The sequence below is a fragment of the Ambystoma mexicanum genome, chromosome 7q (genome assembly GCF_040938575.1).
Source record: "Ambystoma mexicanum isolate Mex_15411 chromosome 7q, UKY_AmexF1_1, whole genome shotgun sequence".
Classification (NCBI taxonomy): Eukaryota; Metazoa; Chordata; class Amphibia; order Caudata; family Ambystomatidae; genus Ambystoma; species Ambystoma mexicanum.
This window is the reverse complement of record NC_090941.1, coordinates 567,107,534-567,127,551: the sequence shown is the minus strand read 5'-3', so window position 1 is coordinate 567,127,551 and position 20,018 is coordinate 567,107,534. Positions and strand designations below refer to the sequence as shown.

At 45.4% G+C, this 20,018-nt stretch overlaps 1 protein-coding gene across 3 annotated transcripts in view; it reads left to right on the top strand.

Moving 5' to 3' along the window:
• The window catches only part of NEK5 (NIMA related kinase 5), a 1,893,692-nt gene that overhangs the window by 914,245 nt on the left and 959,429 nt on the right, over nucleotides 1–20,018 (top strand). For all 3 annotated transcript variants that reach the window (XM_069639859.1, XM_069639857.1, XM_069639858.1), the window contains one exon: nucleotides 19,100–19,213. In XM_069639859.1, the coding sequence (XP_069495960.1) occupies nucleotides 19,100–19,213 (114 nt within the window). The remainder of the gene's footprint in view (nucleotides 1–19,099; nucleotides 19,214–20,018) is intronic.

The following is a 20,018-nucleotide window of genomic DNA, read 5'->3' as shown; positions in this document are numbered from 1 at the left end:
ATAAATGCAATAGTGTGGACAGAACCAATTTGCTTACTCCTTGTAATATTCAAACAAAACAGGACCAAAAATTGAGCATCATAATCAAATACTCATCCGATTCAAGATTATTATATACATTGGTTGCTAAACATTGGCATATCTTGCGGCTTAATAAAGATCTATGTCCCTTTTTATCTGACAAACCCAAATTTGTGTACACAAGGGCAACAACAATTAAAATCCATCTTTGTCCCTCACATTTGGATACTAGCAGGCAAATGCCCTTAGCGAACACCAATTGGCTCCAACCAAAAGCATGTTCCCACAAATGTGGTACCTTCACAATGTGCAAGTTTGCACAACCTGATTGCACAAGTTTCACGGATTCATTTCGCATTACCATTGTAATTAAAGAATTTGTGAACTGTAGAACCACCCATGTGGTTTAAGCGTTAATTTGTGTCTGTGGTCTGATCTATGTGGGCAGCACCATACGGCAGCACATAATTAGGATCAGGTAGCATCTCTCTAGTTTGAGTAGCCAGAACAAACTAGTGCAGCAGAATCACCGTCAGTTTGCCAATAAGGCAGATATTCAATTTGTGGGGTAATAAAAGCCAAACTAGGCAAGTGAGATGGTGATCTCCAATTAAAACTGAGGCAGAGGGAGAGTATATGCATATGCTTTTTTCGGTGCACTGAGAGGGGTCTTAATACAGACCGACCATGAAATGGGCATTTTCTTATGTTAAATATATTACTACATTTGCTTATGACATTTGAATCTGTTGTTCCGTGTGCAAAGGTTTTTGTGAGAATCATGTCAAATGTTATATATCTATTAGCATAGGGCGTGCTTTTTGCCCTGTACTTTCCAAGGAACCTGTTTATTTTGTGAATCTATTATTCCTGGATTATGTGTTTTATGTCAGGATAATGACTAATTAGTCTAGTCACCTTTTTGGGGAGGGTTGCCCTTTTGCCTGTTGCCCAGCCAGGCACACACTTTATATTCTAAGACTACAAGAGTTTCTTATGCACACTGGTTTCTTCAAAGGGCGATGGAGAAAATAACAAAAGACAAGAACTCCCACTGCAGGTACGTCGGACTGTCTTCACTGGAAAGTCTTTTGAATCAGTAGTGTTCCTAAAAGGAAAGTACAGCCTTAAATAAATAATATATTAACTTACTTTCAGACTACACTCTCAATGTAATGTGTTTCAATTTACCTGTTGCCTAAACATGATTTGCCCTTAGGCTGCTTCTGAAAGCATATTGCTGCTGCTTAAGATGCTGTGTAGACATTCTCTTCTATTTGTCTTTCGTCTCTCTTCTCTCTTTTACTTCTAGCTGTTCTCTTAAACTATGAGATCCAAACAATGTTGCTGTTATTATAATTATATTCATGAATATTTAACTTCTGTGTATTTTCTTCTCCTAAAATTATCATATATATATATATATATATAATTACCTTCTATTTCTTCTGATGTCGCTTTAAATATCTGCTGACTCATTCAAGTTTTGAAAAGTACTCTGCTTGTACTTCCATAAAATAATGTCCCATGGCGCTCACTTGAAAAAGTAACTGACACGCCTTTAAAATCCGAAGCGTTATCTTCAGAAGAATGTCTCAGATTCCATGCAGTCCGTAACGCGATGAAACACGATGCAAAAAATATCTTCCAAAATGGCCGCGACGCTAACGCAACGTCGTAAGGTCCTTTTTTCGAAACCGCGCACATGAAAAACTACGATACGCGCTATACGCTGGCAAATATATGGAACAATAAATGTTAGGTAAAGGTTAAAGACATTAATAAGGTGAGAAACACAACGAACAAATGATCTGCGCGCCTAATTAGTGCCAAAAACTTGTTAACAAACTCTTTGAAGTCTTTTTCTTGTGTTTCCAAAATGTAGTCTTGTTTCCACAAAAATTGTTACATCATAATAACTTTTTCAAACCTAAAAATTATCTTCTGTTCGAAAGTCTTAAAGTTTCTCTTTGTAAAATTCTGAAAATACACTTAGCTTTGTCTTTGTTTCTTCAGTAAAACAATTCTGCTGCCCAGCAACCTGGTTCTAAATGGAAATCTTCTTCTGTAGCTTTCTTCAACTTCTTTCTTGACTTATATTTCTAATATTTAAGTTAGAACTGAATGAAAGATTCTAAATCTTGTAAAATTAAAACTAACTTTATTTTTTACTAGAGCTACAAAATATATGACCTACTCAGATGAATACTTTAATGAAAGGCAGTTTAGAACTATTTAGAACATTCCAAATGACAACACAATGCAGCCTGCTGTGAACTAAACCAATCACTGCTGGGAGAGTGTTCCACCATCTTGGCTTGGGAGCATTTCATCTTTCTAAATGAAAGATAGTTAAGGAAATAAGAGCAAACTTAAAAATGAAATTGTCAACTCTCAAACCAGGTTTATTTAATACTTTAACTAACCTCCCTTTCTAGATTTCCTGGAATAATATTTGAAACAACCTATTCTCATAGGGCCCTTGCCAATGTGAGGTACAAAATGTGAAAACCTGACAGTTTGCTTCATTTAATTATCAGCAAGTTGGTACCGGCATGTTTTTGTTTCAGTAATCACTTCTGCTAATCTAGCATGGATTTCACTAAGACCACATTAGGGGCCTCAAGCCTTGTCATTGTTGTCAGTTCGCTTTACACCTTGCTTTTTGATGCATTTTACATGTTAAACTGATGGCGCACATGCTCAGTGATAATGTAAACAAATGACGTCACAGGTTTGACGTACGGCGCCGCACGTTCTACTATGCCTCGAGTTCTCGACGTCACACGCTTTATTACATAGGCCCTATTCTATATAGTGTGGGTGTTTTCTCCCGCACTCGCGATACGCCGTCGAAAGGAACATCAACATTTACTTGGTGAAGGTAATTCTGCTCTTTTAAAGTACCTTTTGTAGTTGGATGATGGACGCCGAACTCCTGGAATAAATATATTTTGGAAAGGATTCATACAATTGGTTTATGTTTTTCCTGTTCTATGGATTTATCCCATAAATTTAACTATGAATTTCAACTTTTGAACAACAAAAGTACTTGACATATGGTAAGAGTGCACTGTTATTTTTCCAGAATTCGTTTCTGTTGTTATAACATTTTTGCTGGTTGCCCTATTGATTCTAGCAGCCAGTAATATAGATAAACCAAACGTATTTTTTTATCCTTTTGTGCTTGAAGGCACTGTTGTTTTGGGTGTTAGGACCCAGTAATACAGATTTGTCTAATTTGCTCTTTTTTACACAGTTGTGCATGGGATTTCCCCTGTGAACATTAGATCGTTGTTGACTTTGAGAAGCATCTAACAATGAAACTTACCATAGAATTTGTCTCAATAAATTCAACTTGGTACGTCAGTCACATACCTTTATTTCTTACTATCCTTTCAACCCATTATTCTGTTAATTTATGATTGGCACCATTGTGCTTTACGTATCATTTCGGAACTCTAACTGCAATTGGATCGGGTAAGCTGTTTTATGTTAAGTTTAGATCTGACCTCTTTACTTAGTACACAAATAGGGTGCGGTTACTTTGGCACGGGCCTGTTTGTTTGTTAAAATGTCTCATTCATTGAACTCTCGCCATCCTTTATTCAGTACCACCCATTTTGACTCACAATCTTTAAATCTCGACTCGCTGAGATAATCGAGTGTGCTTGGCTGGGAAAGGTATGCACCCATCACCTTCTCTCTGCTTTTCCAGTATACCAGTTGCTGTACTTCACAATTTATTGAGATATCTTTTACCATCCACCCTGGGTGAATGATCTATCTTGCTTTGAAATTTAATTTGTTATGCATATTAATATGATTAATGTCTTGGCTTTGTTTTCTACCCGCTTTGTCAAATGCCTCTCTCGTGTGACAATTACCATGGGGTATGTAATTTACTTTGGCTTTTTGCTTACTTATTTACAACATATTGTTTGGCATATTATTTCATACTGTCCTTATTGACCATTATGCTGAATGTGGTTTCTTCTTTTGTTAATGACATTATGTATATTTTATAAACAGCCTTGAGGACGACCCAGTGGTATTAACCACCCTATATTTTTTTTTTAATTCTGAAAGCTTTCAAATTTGGACCTATCTTCTATTGGACTTTGACTCCATTAAATCAATTGGACATTGATTCCATTTATAGAATTGTACTAACAAATATAGCAGGGCAGAGCGCTGATATTCCATAACCCAGCCCTCTTTCCGTTCTCAGTTAGAAAAATATTTGAGCATATGCAATTTATTTTTTTCTCCATTCAGTGGATGAATCAGTTGATGCAAGTGATACTGCCCAGCTGGCACTGTTTGCTCGAATGGCGTTTGAAGACTTCACCAACAAAGAGGAATTCTTGACTTTGTTTCCTCTGAAACCCATAACCAGAGATGTTGCTATATACAATGAGGTCAAGAATTATTTTGTCAAAACAAATATTCCATTGAACAAGTTGGTGGCAATAACAACTGATGGTGCACCAGCAATGACCGGCGTCATTCTGGTTTTGTTGCGTGTTGTAAAGCAGACCCTAATTTCCCTCCATTATTGCACTACCACTGCATCATCCACCAGCAGGCAATTTGTGCCAAAGTGATGAGTTTTGATCATGTAACGGCCCCTTTTGTGAAAATTATTAATTCAATTCGTGCAAAGGCCAAATAGCACAGAATGTTCAAAATATTCCTGGAAGAACCATCTGCCGCACATGGTGATCTATTGCTACATACGGAAATCCGATGGCTTAGCAGGGGGTAAATACTACAGCACTTTCTTTCACTTTTGCCAGAAATCAAAGACTTCATGGGCTCAAGAAATGAAAACATTGGCCAATTATGCAGCATTTCTTGGCTACTTGATTTGGCATTTCTGGCAGATGTTACTGAGAAATTAAATACCCTGAACTGTGAACTGCAAGGCAAAGGTAAAACCATTGCTGACATCATAAGCGCAGTAAAGACATTTAAGTGCAAACTTAACTCTTTCAGTGAACAAGTGATGAAAAGGAAAATGCATAATTTCCCTTCTGTAATCTAAATGCTGATAGAGAATACAGCTAGTCCTGAACATTGATAAATACAGCAGTCTTCTGAGCAGGCTTAAGGAAGAGTTCTGTGACCAGTTCAGGGATTTCAAAAGGATTGAACCATGTGTGATGATCATTGCAAACCCCTTCATGGAAGTCAATGTTTGTGAATTTACAGAACAAATGAGTGAGCTGTTTAACCTGAACAGTTTTGCTGTGGAAATGGAGATTGCCAGTCTGCAAGGGGATATGATATTATAGGTTATTTATAACGTGCTTAATACCCAGAGGTATCTAAGCGCGGACCAAACCCATGTTGCTGCGTGTCGTTTTGCTTCCAAGGCGAGCATGTTGCTGTTGAGCTATCCCCCCGAGACAAGGGGATATTCAGTTGAAAAGCAGACAATCTCACACCAATTTCTGGAGCCTTATTGATCACAAGGAGTACAGTAACCTTTTCACAACAGCATTAAAAGTGACTTGTCAAGCACAACATAAGGCCAAACAATCGCGGAACTCTTTGTTTGATCTGCGAAAGCTGAGAGCCCAAATGGAGGCACATATGGTGGAACGCTCAGCACAAGCACTGCTGAATACTAAACAGATTTACTATTCACACAGAGGAAAGGCTAATAGGTTACTTGTGGCAAAACTACGAAAGAATAAATTCTGTAATCACATCACACAGCTACAAGATGAAGGGGGGAAGTTATGGGTGGGGGAAGGGGATAAAATAAGGATCATGGAGAATTATCACATGACCTTGCTAGAGCAAGAGAAGTTAAATCCAACACTCCAAAGAACCTATATCGGGAATGTAAATCTCCCACAACTTACTGAGGAAGAAAAGGAGGCCCTAGAGAGGCTTATCACAGCAGAGGAGGTCAATGAAGCCATAGCTCTGTTACCCTCCAATAAAACACCAGGGCCAGATGGATTCGGTAACGGCTACTATAGGACCTTTAGAACCCAACTAATCCCCTACATGACACACCTATTCAATAGAATAAGAGAGCAAGAGACGGTAACAGAAGGAATGGGCAGGTCCATCACTGTGCTAATCCCCAAACCTGGGTAAGCTAGAACGGAATGTGCCAAATACTCCCCGATTTCCTTATTAAACAGCGATGCAAAGATATATGCAAAAGTCCTGGCAGGGAGATTGGCATTAATACTACCGAGGATCATACACGAGGATCAGGCGGGTTTTATAATGGGCAGACACACACAAGACTACATCAGAAGGGTATCACTACATAATAACCTCAACAAAAATATCGCCGTAGATATGGCCGTTTGGTTCGCCATAGGCGATATTTTTGTTGGGGATATTATGTGGGAGCAGGGGTTGCGGGGGTGTCCCCCGCAAATTAAAAAAAGATGCAGGGGTTGCGGAGGTGTCCCCCGCAAATTAAAAAATTATGCAGGGGTTGCAGAGGTGTCCCCTGCAGGGTTCATGTGTGAATTTCGCCGGAAAAATATAGCAATATCTTTGCATCGCAATATTTTTGCGCCGGAATTAACACATGGAACCATCAGAAGGGCTATAGACCTGATAGATTTGGGCACGAAAACAGGACAGAAATTCACACAAGCGGCACTAGAAGTGAGAAGAGTGTTTTATATCCTCGATTGGGGGGTTTCTAGAAGGGGTGCTTGGGAAATTCAGAGTCGGGCCGGCATTTACACGTATGGTACTGGCTCTCTTTCAATTGCCTTCCACAAGATTCATGGTGAATGGGAAGCTCTCAGAACAGATTAGAATGCAGAGAGGGACTCACCAGGGCTGTCTTCTGTCACCTTTAATCTTCACAATGGCAATGGAACCATTTACAGCCACAATTCAACAAGATCCAAAAATTTTGGAGATAGAAACCAAGGGAGGGATGCATAAAATTGCTCTTTACGCGGATGATGTACTCCTCTTCTTCAGTGATACAAAACTGACCCTCCCGAAAGTGATGAGTAGGTTACAGAAATGTGCAGTGGTCCCGGGTTTAAGATTAATTTTAGCAAATCTAAAGCCCTCAATATAACCGAGGACCAGAGCGAAATCCACAAAATAAGCAAGGGCCATCCGCTGCCCTGAGAAGATCAGGAGTTAGAATATTTGGGGATAAAGCTAACAAAAACCTACAAAACATTATATAAGGCAAACATTCCCCCTCTCTGGAAAGCGCTCAGAGAAGACTTGAATAGATGGGACGCACAAGAAATCTCGTGGTTCATGAGGATAGCCACGGTTAAGATGACAATTATATATCACTAGTTCCCTTCCAGTAAATAAATTGGCCAAGATTATTAAAACCCTACAAGATGAGATCATCACCTTTATCTGGCATAAATAGAAACCCTGAATCCAAAGATTGACTCTCCTCTGACCATTGTGGACTGGAGGATTGGGAGTCCCGGATTTGAAAGGATACTTTTCAGCAGCTCTTCTAGCACCCATGCTACGAAGGGCAAATCCGGAAGCGCATAAAGGTTGGAGCACAATAGAGCAGGATGTCACCACTATCCATTTAATCGCATTACAGTCCATACACAGAGGGAGCAAGGCAGCGGGCAGTCCATTGTTGACGTCAACAGTAGATTTGCTGCAAAAAGGGGACTTAGCATTGCATTGGGGGAAAATTACCCTGGGACTGGGTCCATACAGCCCGATGTGTCATAACGCAGACTTCTGCCCGGGGATAAAGGTAGCCTACTCGGAAAGATGGGAAGGACAGAGCACTCTGAAACTAGAAGATTTCTATCAGGATGGGAACCCACTCTTATTTGAGGAATGCAAGCACAAATGTTATATAGGGGAGGGAGAGTGGTACAAATATATTCAGGTCAGACACTGGATTTCTTAGAGGGAGGTGAAGAGAGCGGGTACACGTACACCGATAGGACTGGCATTAAATATCAGCGAAGGGGTAACTACAAAGGGGATCTCGAGGATGTGCAGGCTGCTAGACAAAACACAATACACGGGCGATCTGATATATATGACCAAATTGGATACAGATCTGGGGGTTGATATCACGGAGGAGGAATGGGGTCAGATCTGGTGGAGGGCACAGAAATCGTCTAAATGTACTGCTATAAAAGAATCAGCCTACGAAATCGGCCACATATGGTATTTAACACCCCAGAGGTAAAACGCGATGAACAAAGATCACTCGCCCCAATGCTGGCAGCAATGCAGGGAAACGGGAACCCTGGAACACATGTGGTGGACATGCCCCAAGCCAACATTTTCTGGAAGGAAATCTTAGCCCATATCAAGAAGATTTCAGGGGCACAACTACCTGACTCACCAGTGGTAATACTCCTGGGGCAGAGGTGGAAGGGGTATATGCAGCATCAGGAGGAACCGCAGCTCTTATCACACATTTGCTAACAGCGGCTCGTATGACCCTAGCTCAGAATTGGAAAGTACCAGATGGCCCTATGGTTGCATGCTGGTGGGTCAAGATCTGGGGGGTGATGGCAATGGAAAAAGTGTGTGCACTCAAAAATGGGATGTACCCAAAGTTCCTAAAGACTTGGGCTTCCCTTCCATGAATATGTTAAGGAAAGAGAACATGTTTTGCACAAACCACGAATGTTGAGAAATCTAAATGTGATCTGACCTCATGACACAGGATCCTGTACAATGTAGATGGAGGAACATATGTCCGTCTGATAAGACAAGTAATTGAGTCATGCCCATTGGGATGTCATGTGTAAGGGGGTGGGGGGAGGGATGGGGCTTGGTTATTATTCCTATGTTGACTACTGGTGAGGCATGACTGGTTTCACACTTACTGGTATTAAAAGACGAAATTCAGTGCATCAATGGAAGGCACTATGGGAGAAGCTCTGGAATTTAATTGTGTTGGACTTGATACAGAAGTATTTGAAGGAAGAGCAACGTTATGTAATGATACAGTAAAATTGATGAATTGATTTACAAATAAAGGTTTAAAAGAAAGTGACTGCTCTGCTTGGTTCCACCTATCTCTGTGAATCTGCATTTTCAGATATGAATTTCCTCAAATCGAAGTTTCGAACCCGCCTGACCGATGAGCATTTGAGTGACTCCATCTGTGTTGCTGTATCAAGCTACACACCAGACTACAGAACACTGGTGGATGTAATGCATTGTCAACCTTCACACCGAATGTCCCAATCGTTTTCCTACAGTGTGAAAGTCTTTTTATGAGACAGCTTCTAATTAAAAAGAATGCAATAAAGAGGATTTTGACCTTAGTAACATAATTGTGAAGGTATATGGTATTCCCTCCATTTATAAAAGGAAAATTAACAGCTAAAAAAATGAGTACAAGTTCCAATGTTTATGAACATCCCCCACCCCCGATATCGCCCGCAAGTAGCTCTCCACTGTTGGCGCTTCACTGAAAGTAGCTCAAGCCAATGTAAAGGTTGGAGACCCCTGACTTAAACAGATCTGATTGTCCGTTAAAACAAGATGTCCATGCCAAATCAAGCTGGATCACGGTCTGCAGGGCATGAAAAGTAAGTGATAGTCTGTGGTAAGCATTATTACAATATATCGCTATGAAGTGCGGAGACGATTTATGGAGAAAAGGGGAGTGGGGTGACTGTTCCTTTAGTTAAACTACATCATAGACAGGCAGTGCACCTGGATTGGGCCCAAAGGGAACAACGAGAGTGGAATTGGCCAGACCTTAATGGCTCTTAATGTAAGTGCCGTTAAAAACCATATAAAGGGCACAGAATTTGAGAATTATCTTTCTGTGAAGGTGAATCACAGGTAAAATCCCTTTTCTGGGTGGCCATCTGAAAATACTGGATTTCGTTGTGGTGGTTATGGCTTGCAGAATTCGACTTTCCCCATGGAAAATTCGTTGTGACATATGAGGCGAATTTCGCCACTTTCCCACCTCCAGCTGAAATGTCACCCACCGCTACTATTGGTGGCATTGAAAGGCACATCTCAACCGTTTTAGGTACTTAAATATTTATAAAAAAGATGTGTGAAAAACTTAACAATATAAAAGACGGGCTGCACAAGTAAAACATTAGCCAAACTTTATTTTGTTTAGTTTCTCTGGGTGTCAGGATAGACTCTAGTCTTTTGGTCCAGCCTTCACTGATCAATTGAGCTACAAGTCTCTAGTCCCACGTTCTTAAAAGATATGGGACTCCTAGGGTTTGATGGATCCATGTCATTTCACCATGCTGCAAGGGTCACTGCATCCATCCCACAGCCATTCTATGGGGGCTACACTGATGCACCATGTTCTTGCTACTCCCCCTTTTACCCTGTGCCACTTTGTGGGTGCTAGATCCATTCCCCCTGCTTTTGTCACTGCCATTCCCGGGGCTAGCCCTACAACCGCTGCAGTGAGCCATCCTGTTGTGACTCTGCTTCAGTGTCATGGGGGTGGGGGGATAACGGGTTGACATGTACTTGTGTAGAATGTTCACTTTGGGAATTGGTATTTAGTTTCCTAATGTGCCATATTTCAATACATACGTACATTCTTGGTTCATTCTGTGCTCTAAGACTCAATTTTCCAAAATGTTTGAATGTTCCAAGAAATTAACAAGTTCTAAGTATACTCTGTGTTTCTAGATATAGTTTCCCAGCATTAAGTATTTAATTCAACAAATAATGTAACAGATCATTCTGGGCTAAAAGACTTAGGCCCTCATTAAAACACCGGCGCTAAACCATGGCGCTATTAGCACCATGGTTGGTGCCGGTGTTGTAACGGATCCGCCATGGTTCAATGGGGAATTACCACCCCATTCCAAGGTTGGCGGGGTGGTAATTCCCTATTGAACAATGGCCCTTCCCCATTCCCATTTTCGCCCCATAGGGCTCTATGGGAATGGGGAAGGCGCTAAGTATGGTACCGCAAATTGCGGTACCGTACTTAGCACCAAGGTCCCTTTGCGGGTCCCTACTTTAACGGCTGGTGTAGACCAGCCTTTAAGGTCGGGTCCCTCAAGGGACTAATGCCCTCATTACGACCCTGGCGGAAAGTGACTGACCGGACCGCCACAGCGTAAATAGCGTTTCCGCCATTGCAAGAAGGAGCAAAGTGCGGCCCATTCCGACCCATCGGGCACGAGCACCACGGCATGGCGGAAGTGCAAAGTCCGCGATGGCGGAAATGAACCCAAAACGGCCCACACCGCCGCCGTATGGCGCCCTAGGTGCAATACCGCCACCCATCACAGCGGACACCGCAGTGTGCGCCTACCGTAAAGTACGGTGACCGGAAATATACGGAAACGGAAGTTAAAACACGGGCCCGGAACGGGAAACAACCCGCCGTACACCTATAAAACCACTAAAACCACACAACCACTAAAATCACTACCCTGAGACACAACCCAACCCGTCATCCACCCTAGCGAAACCAAGAAAAATGGGAAAAGTAGCGAAGAAAGCGTGCGACCGCAAGCGGCAGGTCCACTTCTCCCGTGAGGAACTCACCGTGCTAACAGAGACCCTCCAGGAGAATGCTGCCGTCGTCTTCTCCACGCAAATGACCAGGACGGCACTCGCAAACAAGAAGGCCATATGGGCTCTGGTGGCACAGCGGGTAAGTGCGGTGGGGACCGCACCCCGCACCCCACAGCAATGCCGTAAGCGATGGGACGACCTGCGGATACGCGTCCGCAGCATACTCTCTGCCAACCGCAACATTGCCACAGCCACCGGGGGAGGTCCTGAATCACCCATCAAGCTGACCCCCTGGGAAGAAATCTGTGCCTCCACCATCGGAATGGAGAGCATAGAGGGAGTCGGAGGGATGGAGAAAGGAGTGCAGACATCCGAAGAATCAGGTAGGTGGGCCTAATGAAACAATGCCAAAACCACAAAGTCCATCCATGTGAAGCACCATGTGTCCCCATAGTGCAACAGAAACACATGTCCAGGAGAACGTCCACACACATCGTCCTGATAGCGCACGTTAAAACCCACAATAAATACATAAATAATTAAAAACCCCTAAAACACGCACTACACGTGCAGCAGGCACACCCTAACTGCAGGCTGCCAAACAACTGCACCCTCACTCCACACACAAATGGAAGCACCTCCAAGGCCCCGACCCAAATCACCCTCAGGTACCACCCCAATGCATGTGATACAATGCCATTCCAATTCCCACAGACCCACCAATAACCCTCGCCCTCCTTTACTCCACCACAGGGTCCGATCCAAACGACGAGCTGCAGGACACCCCTACCAGCACACCTGCAAAGAGGGCCAAGACCAACGGCCAAAGACCCTCCACCTCAGCTGCACGCATCAAGACACGGCAGCAGCACAAATCAGGTGGCAGCACACAGGAGGGAACATCAACAGGCACCCCAGCAGCCAGCATGCCCACAACACCACCACCACAGGTCCCCCCAACGGATGCCACAGAAGGCACTGCCTCCGGTGGCAGCAGCACCATAGGTGACACCCCATTGATGGCAGCATGCTCCGACACAGAAGACGGGGATGTCGAAGTCAGATCCATCCATGACCTGTCCCAATCCCCCTGTCTGTCCCATCCCGTACTACATGAGGATACCACGCAGGGGCACCCACAAGACGACGACTGGCCATCCCCCACAAGCCCTGTGGCAGGGCAACATGAGGACAACAGCCCCTCTGTGACACCCCCGCAAATGGCCATGGCCCAGCAGAGGCAACAGTCCCTCGACCAGTTAATAGTGCAACAGCAGCAACTGGCCACGCTCCTCAAGGACCATGCCGATGAATGTGGGGGCACTAAGGCAGACATAGAAACATCAACTGAGACACTTAGGGCAGAAATGGAGAGAGGTACAGAGACACTAAGGGCACAAATGGAGAGTAGCACCGAGAGCCTGAGAGTCCAAATGGAGAGAAGCACCGAGAGCCTGAGGGGGGAACTGCATGCGACGTCCAAAGACGTATGTGGTGAACTTGCCGCAGTGCGCCGTGTGCTCACTGAGCTCTCGCAAACCCTTAGGGACATGCATGGACGTGAGCAGGCAGAGACATCATCCGTTGCAAGTTCCGTCCAGGGCAGCCCCCAACGTAGATCTGGGAGGAACCTGCGCTCCACAGGCAGGGGTGCCCCTGATACCCGCAGAGGGGGCTTGCAATAGCGACTGCCCACTGACGATGAGCATCTTTGGACACTGGTGTTGGGGGGGGGAGGTGGGAGGGTGGAGGGGGTGCGTTGGGCTCACTTGGGTGGCGGGTCGATAGGGTGTACAACATGATATCACATATGCCATAAAAAGTGCACGATCAACCAATGAGATGTGTGGACATTGATCTTTGTGTACTAGGCCATCATAGGCGTACAGTCCATATTGTGCATGTCCCAGACACACACAGTGCCACGAGTCCCGTGTCCATGTATCAGCCACCAGGCGTGAGTGCTAGAAGCATACATCAATGAGATGCTGACGAATGTCACGGGCCTCCGGTGCCTCGCAGACTCCTTGAGGTGCTGCCACATCCCCACCCTCATCATGACCATCATCAGGTGCTTGCAGTTCTGCGTCAGGGGGCATGGGCACATTTCTACGTACGCACATGTTGTGGAGCATGACACATGCCATCACCATCTTTGCAACCTTCTCATGGCGGTACAGGAGTGCCCCGCCAGACCTGCTGAGGCAGCGGAAACGACCCTTCAGTAGGCCGAATGCCTGTTCAATGACTACACGGGTACGTGAGTGGGCATGGTTGTAGTCCTCCTCATGCTGGTCCCGTGGGTTCCGGACTGGTGTGAGGAGCCATCTCTTCAGTGGATATCCAGCATCACCTGTATGTGGACGAGAAACGTATGATGTGGAATGCCATTGCTACGTACGCACACCCCCCCCCCTTCCTGCCAGGTCATTGCCGAATCACATACCCCACATTATCATGCATGAAATGAGACTCACCGAGTAGCCAGGATCTGTTCCCTGCGTGTCGCTCCATGTAGCGTGGTATTGTAGAGTTCCTCAAGACCATAGAATCATGGGTTGATCCAGGGAATCGGGCACAACAATGTGTAATGATCCTGTTGGAGTCACACACCATTTGTACATTCAGAGAATGAAATTGTTTTCGGTTGCGGTACTGGGCCTCCATGGCATGTGGGACGACCAATTCCACATGGGTGCAGTCGATGGCACCAATGCAACCCGGTATGCCGGCAAGTGCATGGAATCCCACTTTTGTGTTGGTAATTTCCAGCTCTGAGCGTGGTAGGGAGATGTAGTCGTCTGCGTGCTTCAGGAGGGCATCGAGCACTTGCAATAGTGTCCGTGAGAACAGTGGCTGAGAAATGCCATGCAACTGTCCGACTGTGTGCTGGTAGGTGCCTGTGGCCAGGAAGTGGAGTACAGACACCACCTTCAGTAGGGGTGGGATGGCGGTTGGGCTATCTATCATGCTGACAAGGTCAGCCTGTGTCATGTCCACAATGGCGGTTATGGTGTCCCGGTCCAGACGGTAGAGGGTGTGGATCTGCTCATCAGTGAGGTTGAACGGATGTGCTCGAAGGCGTGGGATTGCGGGCTGCCTGCGTGGTGGTAGTGGCTGTGCTGGCGGCCCTTGCTGGCCCTGCCTTGGCCTCCTCCTCCTCCTGCGTCTCCTCCGTGCGGCCGGTTGTAGTTGGTGTTCGTCTTCTTCTTGGAGTTGGAGTAGTTGCAGTGCTATCAGGTCCCCCAGGGCCAACATCGCGAGTCCTGCCGGTAGCATTTCGGTGTGGTTGTGGGAGGAGACTGGCTGTGCAATTTATGTGTTTCCAGGCTGAATGGCCTCCACCTGTGGTGATTCATTCCACCTGTGCAAACTGCTCTCCCCTTTGGCCGAGCACGTCCCGCGCACAACGCTGCAATTCGTGGAATGGCATCTTGCTATTACAATCTTGTATTTGTACCCGATGGCTGTGTAACATTGGTTGATATGTTCATTCTGCTGTGGTCCCATTGTTTCACATACTATCTGTGCAGTCGCGAACAGAGTTGTGAAGGGTCAGTGGAACGTAGTACTCGAGTAACGGTGGGCCCTCATTCATCACTGTACCGAGTTGCAACGACGGGCGGGGCGTCCCATTCGTGGGTGAAGGCAGTTGCCATTTTCACACACAGCCGCACTCGATGGATTAATTAGTGTTTTCAAACGGCCACAGATGCCTCTTCGACGTGATGTTGCAAATGAGGAATTCGAAGGGCGGCGCTTTCGGTTTTCAGCTAGCGGCGAGGAGATGCCCACAGGTCTGACTGCAAATATAACGTTCTATTGTTCAATGTCCTTGGGACAGGGGCCATGGCGAGAATGCTATGATTGATATGAATAGTATGGGATGCGCAATTGCGTAGTGGACGATAAGGCAGGACGTTCCCAAATACATGTTACTTCACTAGACTGGAATTACGGGCTGGCGCACTGTGGATTTTGCAGGCTGCATAACGCACAGACTCAATGGATATTTCTAATGTTATGTGAGTAAATATTCAGGCATTTTCATTACGGGATGAGGGAATGATGAATGGATGCATGGGCAGGTGATTTGATACGGTGTTTGCCATGTACAGGGCTTCTTGGGATCTGTCCGCCCCCCCTGCGCTATGTGATGCAGGGCTGCCATAGTGGGACCATCGTCTATCTGGCCTTGTTGAGCCCTCCCTGTCTCGACGCGCCTTCAGACACTTGTGTCCATGCACGTTACCAATCCCATCTGAAGGATTCTGTTTTCACAGACGCATGCACAGGTACACTCGTTTGTGATGGTGTTTTCACCTCGATATAGATAGTTATGATTCGCAAGTGGTTTTGGGGTGGTGATGATCCTTTGGAGTGGGCTAGCATGCATATGGCTGTGGATTTAGTGTGATCATTGAAGTGAGTTGTTCGAATGTAGTTCTGATGGCCATTCTATTCTTTTTCTTTTCTTTTGGTTGACAGGTATCTCCTCCCCTTTTGCCACTGCCATCTGTATGCCACTCCTGCAGATGGGTTTTACTCCCGACACCTGCTGCTTCGTGTTAATCAGTGGAGCAGCATTACGATCTTATGGGACGATCGCCAATGGGCCACATGCCCTTACGCAGTACTGGTGGCTCGGAGCAACATTTCGGCCTTTCAGCTGGACTAGTGCCTCCCCATTGGGACGGCCCTGCGGTTCTGTGCGCTTCCATGTTGCCTTTTCGTACGTGAATGTGGCTCTGTGTACCATGAGGGAACAGGGCGTCACACAAGTGGTGGCTGGTCATTTCTTGCGGATGCAGCCCACAATGGTGAAATGTGTTTTGGAGTTCATGGCCTGATGGCTGTATGGGCTTGGTGATATTGATGTGCATTAAAATTCTATTCTGATATGGGCCGTGTAGCGTTCTTCTTTGCAAGTGATGTGGCATATTCCTATTTGGGGAGCGATGTATTGTGAGGGGATCTGCATTGGGTTCCAGCTTCGGAGTTTTGTTGCGTGGTCCTGTACTGGGCGCGTTTGCCTACAAAGCCCGTGAGGTCAGGGATGGGGGCTGCCAATATGACAGTTTGGATGTTGTCATGCTCAGGGGCGGGGGATTGGGTTTTGTGTGACAGATGCCGGTCAGCCAGGTGGACTGGTGGAATGTTGTGATTTTCTGAATGTTGCTGGTCACAGGTGCCTGTGTTTGCGTGCGTTTCTTGGTGGGGGACTGTGGTCATGTCCATTGGGATGGCTTCTGTATTCGTGCCATCTGTGCCCTGCAGCTCCCATTGGCCCCTGTTGTGTTTCTTTTGTTCGTTGGCATGCATGGGTGACTTGTACATTTCACTGGTTGCATTGTGGCTTCGTTGCACCTACGGGGAGTTGTACTTTGTGGGCAGGGAGCGGTGTACGGGCAGTCAGTGGGGCCGTTTACGGTTGATTCGCGATGCCGTACTTCTCACCATGGCGGAATGGTGCATTCCGCCATGCTTGATGGCGTTAGGTACATGTCCGCTGGGGTCGGAATTGGCGTACCGTTGCGCCATGGTGGTGTTTACGGTTTGGCATGGCGCGCGCGCGCGTGCTTGGTGCAGTTAGCGTTGGCGTTCACTACGGTGTCGCTAATGGCATCGTACTTTGCGGTGACGGGTCATAGTCGCACCGAGCGCTATTCGATGGCGGTATTGCATTTCCGCCATCGTTTTCCGATTTCCGCCAGGGTCGTAATGAGGGCCTAAGTGTTTAACAGCGCCGCAGCCTTTTACGGCACCGTTAAACACTTAGCGCCAGGGTCGTAATGAGGCCCTTAGTTTCCTAGCAACATTTCAGACAAATTAATATCTTAGTTTACTCTGGGCTTTAAGGTGCAGTCTCGCAGCATACACCGTTTCAGGCAATAAATACTATCTCACGTGTCTCCCAGCATTTCACACACAGTTGTAACACATTTATTGAGATGCTTCCCCTCTGGGACCCAACCTCCGATATGCAGCATTACTCCCTACCCTCAGGTGCTCTCTGGATCTCCTGTCCGTGTGCCATGCGCTCTCACTCTGCATAGTGTTCAAGTCACACCCCACTCTCTCTTTCTCCTCTCTAGATAGGTGGGAGCAACCCACTCTGTTGAATATAGCGCTGCTCCTGTGGCACGTTGCTCTTTCATTCAGGTCCCATGGACCACCAGCCAAAAACACCCCGTCTAATCGTTCGACACTCGGCAGAAAGATTTGCCTCTCCTCCTCTCTTGTGCCTGATGGTCTTTGTGTCCCACATCCAGCATTTCTGTTCGATGTGGCCTCATTGCATGGCTCCACTTCTCTCTGTCAGAGAAGCGGATAACTTGCTTTGTGTGCCTCCTCTTCTTGCCTATGCTGTTGCTGGGTTTCCACTGTCTTTCACCCACCCTCCCTCACGACAGGTGGATGAAGACCCAGCCCTCCCCTTACTGCAGTTGGGGTAGTCACAGTGACACCCCCTGTATCATCTGACTGCTGCCACTGAGGGAAGACTCCCGAGAGTGGCCTTTTCAGTCAGCTTGAGACAGTGATTTGTCACAACCAGTGCTGCAGATAGGGTTTTGAAGTTGGAGTATATGACTCCCTATTTTTTAGGCATATTTTTCAGTCGAGTAAAAATATATGTTGACTCTAAAATAAGGATCTGTTTGCAATCCATGTTTCTTTGCAACTAGTAATTCATGCAAATTAAAAGATTCCCTTTTTACGTTTTAAAGTACGTTTTCAGGCTAGGCAGTAATAATGTTGGGTCTGCCTCCTGTGACACTGCTCTGCTAGCAGCACTGATACATACAGCCGGTCAAGTGGCACAGCGAGTAGAGCGCTCGCTTTGACACCCGTGCAGAGCCTGCTAACGCAGGTTCGAATCCCGGCAGGGCCAAACTCAGCCTTTCATCCTTCCGAGGTCGATAAATGAGCACCACACACCGTGGGTAATAATAAGCAGCGCTCAGATACCTGAGGGTTCGTAGCGCTATATAAATGCCAAATTATTATTTATTTTTTATTATTATATCTGAAGAGGTGTGCGTGTGGAAGCAGAGGCCAGCATCTTCTATGTCCACTGTTTGGTATTTTTATTGAGCGTACTGCACTCCATGTTTTTTTTGTTGCTGGAGTATTCAACCCGATTTTAGGGAGTAAAAGTGGCTTGCATGTCTCTTATCTGTTTGGAGGGTCACAGCTAGTTCAAAAACTGTGAATCTTACAATGGCCCATAAAGGGATGGAGGTTCAAAAGACAATGGACCTCTTAAAGTAACATTATTCAAGACAACTGTTATAATTGAGCTATTCTGTTCTTGGCTATACAAAGTAAGATGTAAAAGAGTAACGATCAATACAATTAATGGGAGGAAAGAGAAATTTGAATGATTTGGCTTCACGTGGTCTGCTTGGATGTGAACTTGTGTCTACAGGGGGAAAAGGATGTAGATGGGTTCCTGTTTAAAGTTTTTCTGTTTGCCATTTTCTAAGTACTGTTCTTGACTGGTTTTAGGCAAGCAGATCAAAGGGATCTTGGGAAAATAGAGGGAACCCAAAAATGTAAATGTCATTGAAGGAAATGCCAATCACTGACCTAATGTTTGTCATATGAACAGGGACTTCGTCCATCCACTGCTGACCATCATAACAACCACATCAACCGGCCAGAGAGTAAGCCAGAGCAACCAATGGAGCAACAGCAAATTAAAAGAAATGAAAACAGAGAACAGGTGAATAATGCACACTGTACTTGGCAGTCATTGTGGTGTGCTCCTTTCTTTTTGTACCATTTTCAATGGGTGGGAAAAGGCAGGGAAGATGACACTGCCTGTCTGTTTCTTATTTCTAATTGTTTTTATTAAAGTTGTATATTGCATCAAACAATAGTAGTAGCATAACAAGGCACTGGCAAATCAATTAGCAACGTGACTCGTAACATTTTTAGAGTGTCATATTCTTTGCTAAGAAACAAACAGTGTTTTAAGAAAAGGCTTGAATTCTGTCCATATATCTTTAGGTCAATTGGATTACAAAACTCCTTTTCAACACTGTACACATACATAATATTATGTTATATGGCATTTGTATGGAGCCTAATGCCATTGGTATGGCCTCAAAGTACTGTGGGTGAACGCTCAAGGAGGACTGAAGTCTGAGGTATGAGAAATTGATGAAGAGGATTTTAGAATGCGTGTGTGCATTTTAGCCAGAGCGAAGGTAGGTAGGGGGCGACTAGCTCCCTGCTAATAACCCATGGAGATCTGGCTAGTGGATGGGTGCTTTCATGGGCTGTCGGGAGAGTATGTGAGATAAGGAGACTGACTATAATAACCCTAGTGGGTACAGCTAGACCACATTTATTCGTGGGACTCAGCTGCATTCTAGTAGCAGAGGTGATGTGCGACATGAATAGTGGATTATTGTCGATGCATGCAGGTGGGTGACCGTGCCGCGTGGTGATCCTCAACGCGGCGGATGTCCGTAAACCAATATTGTACCTTGGTGGCTGCTTTCTCATCCAGTGCAAGGATAATC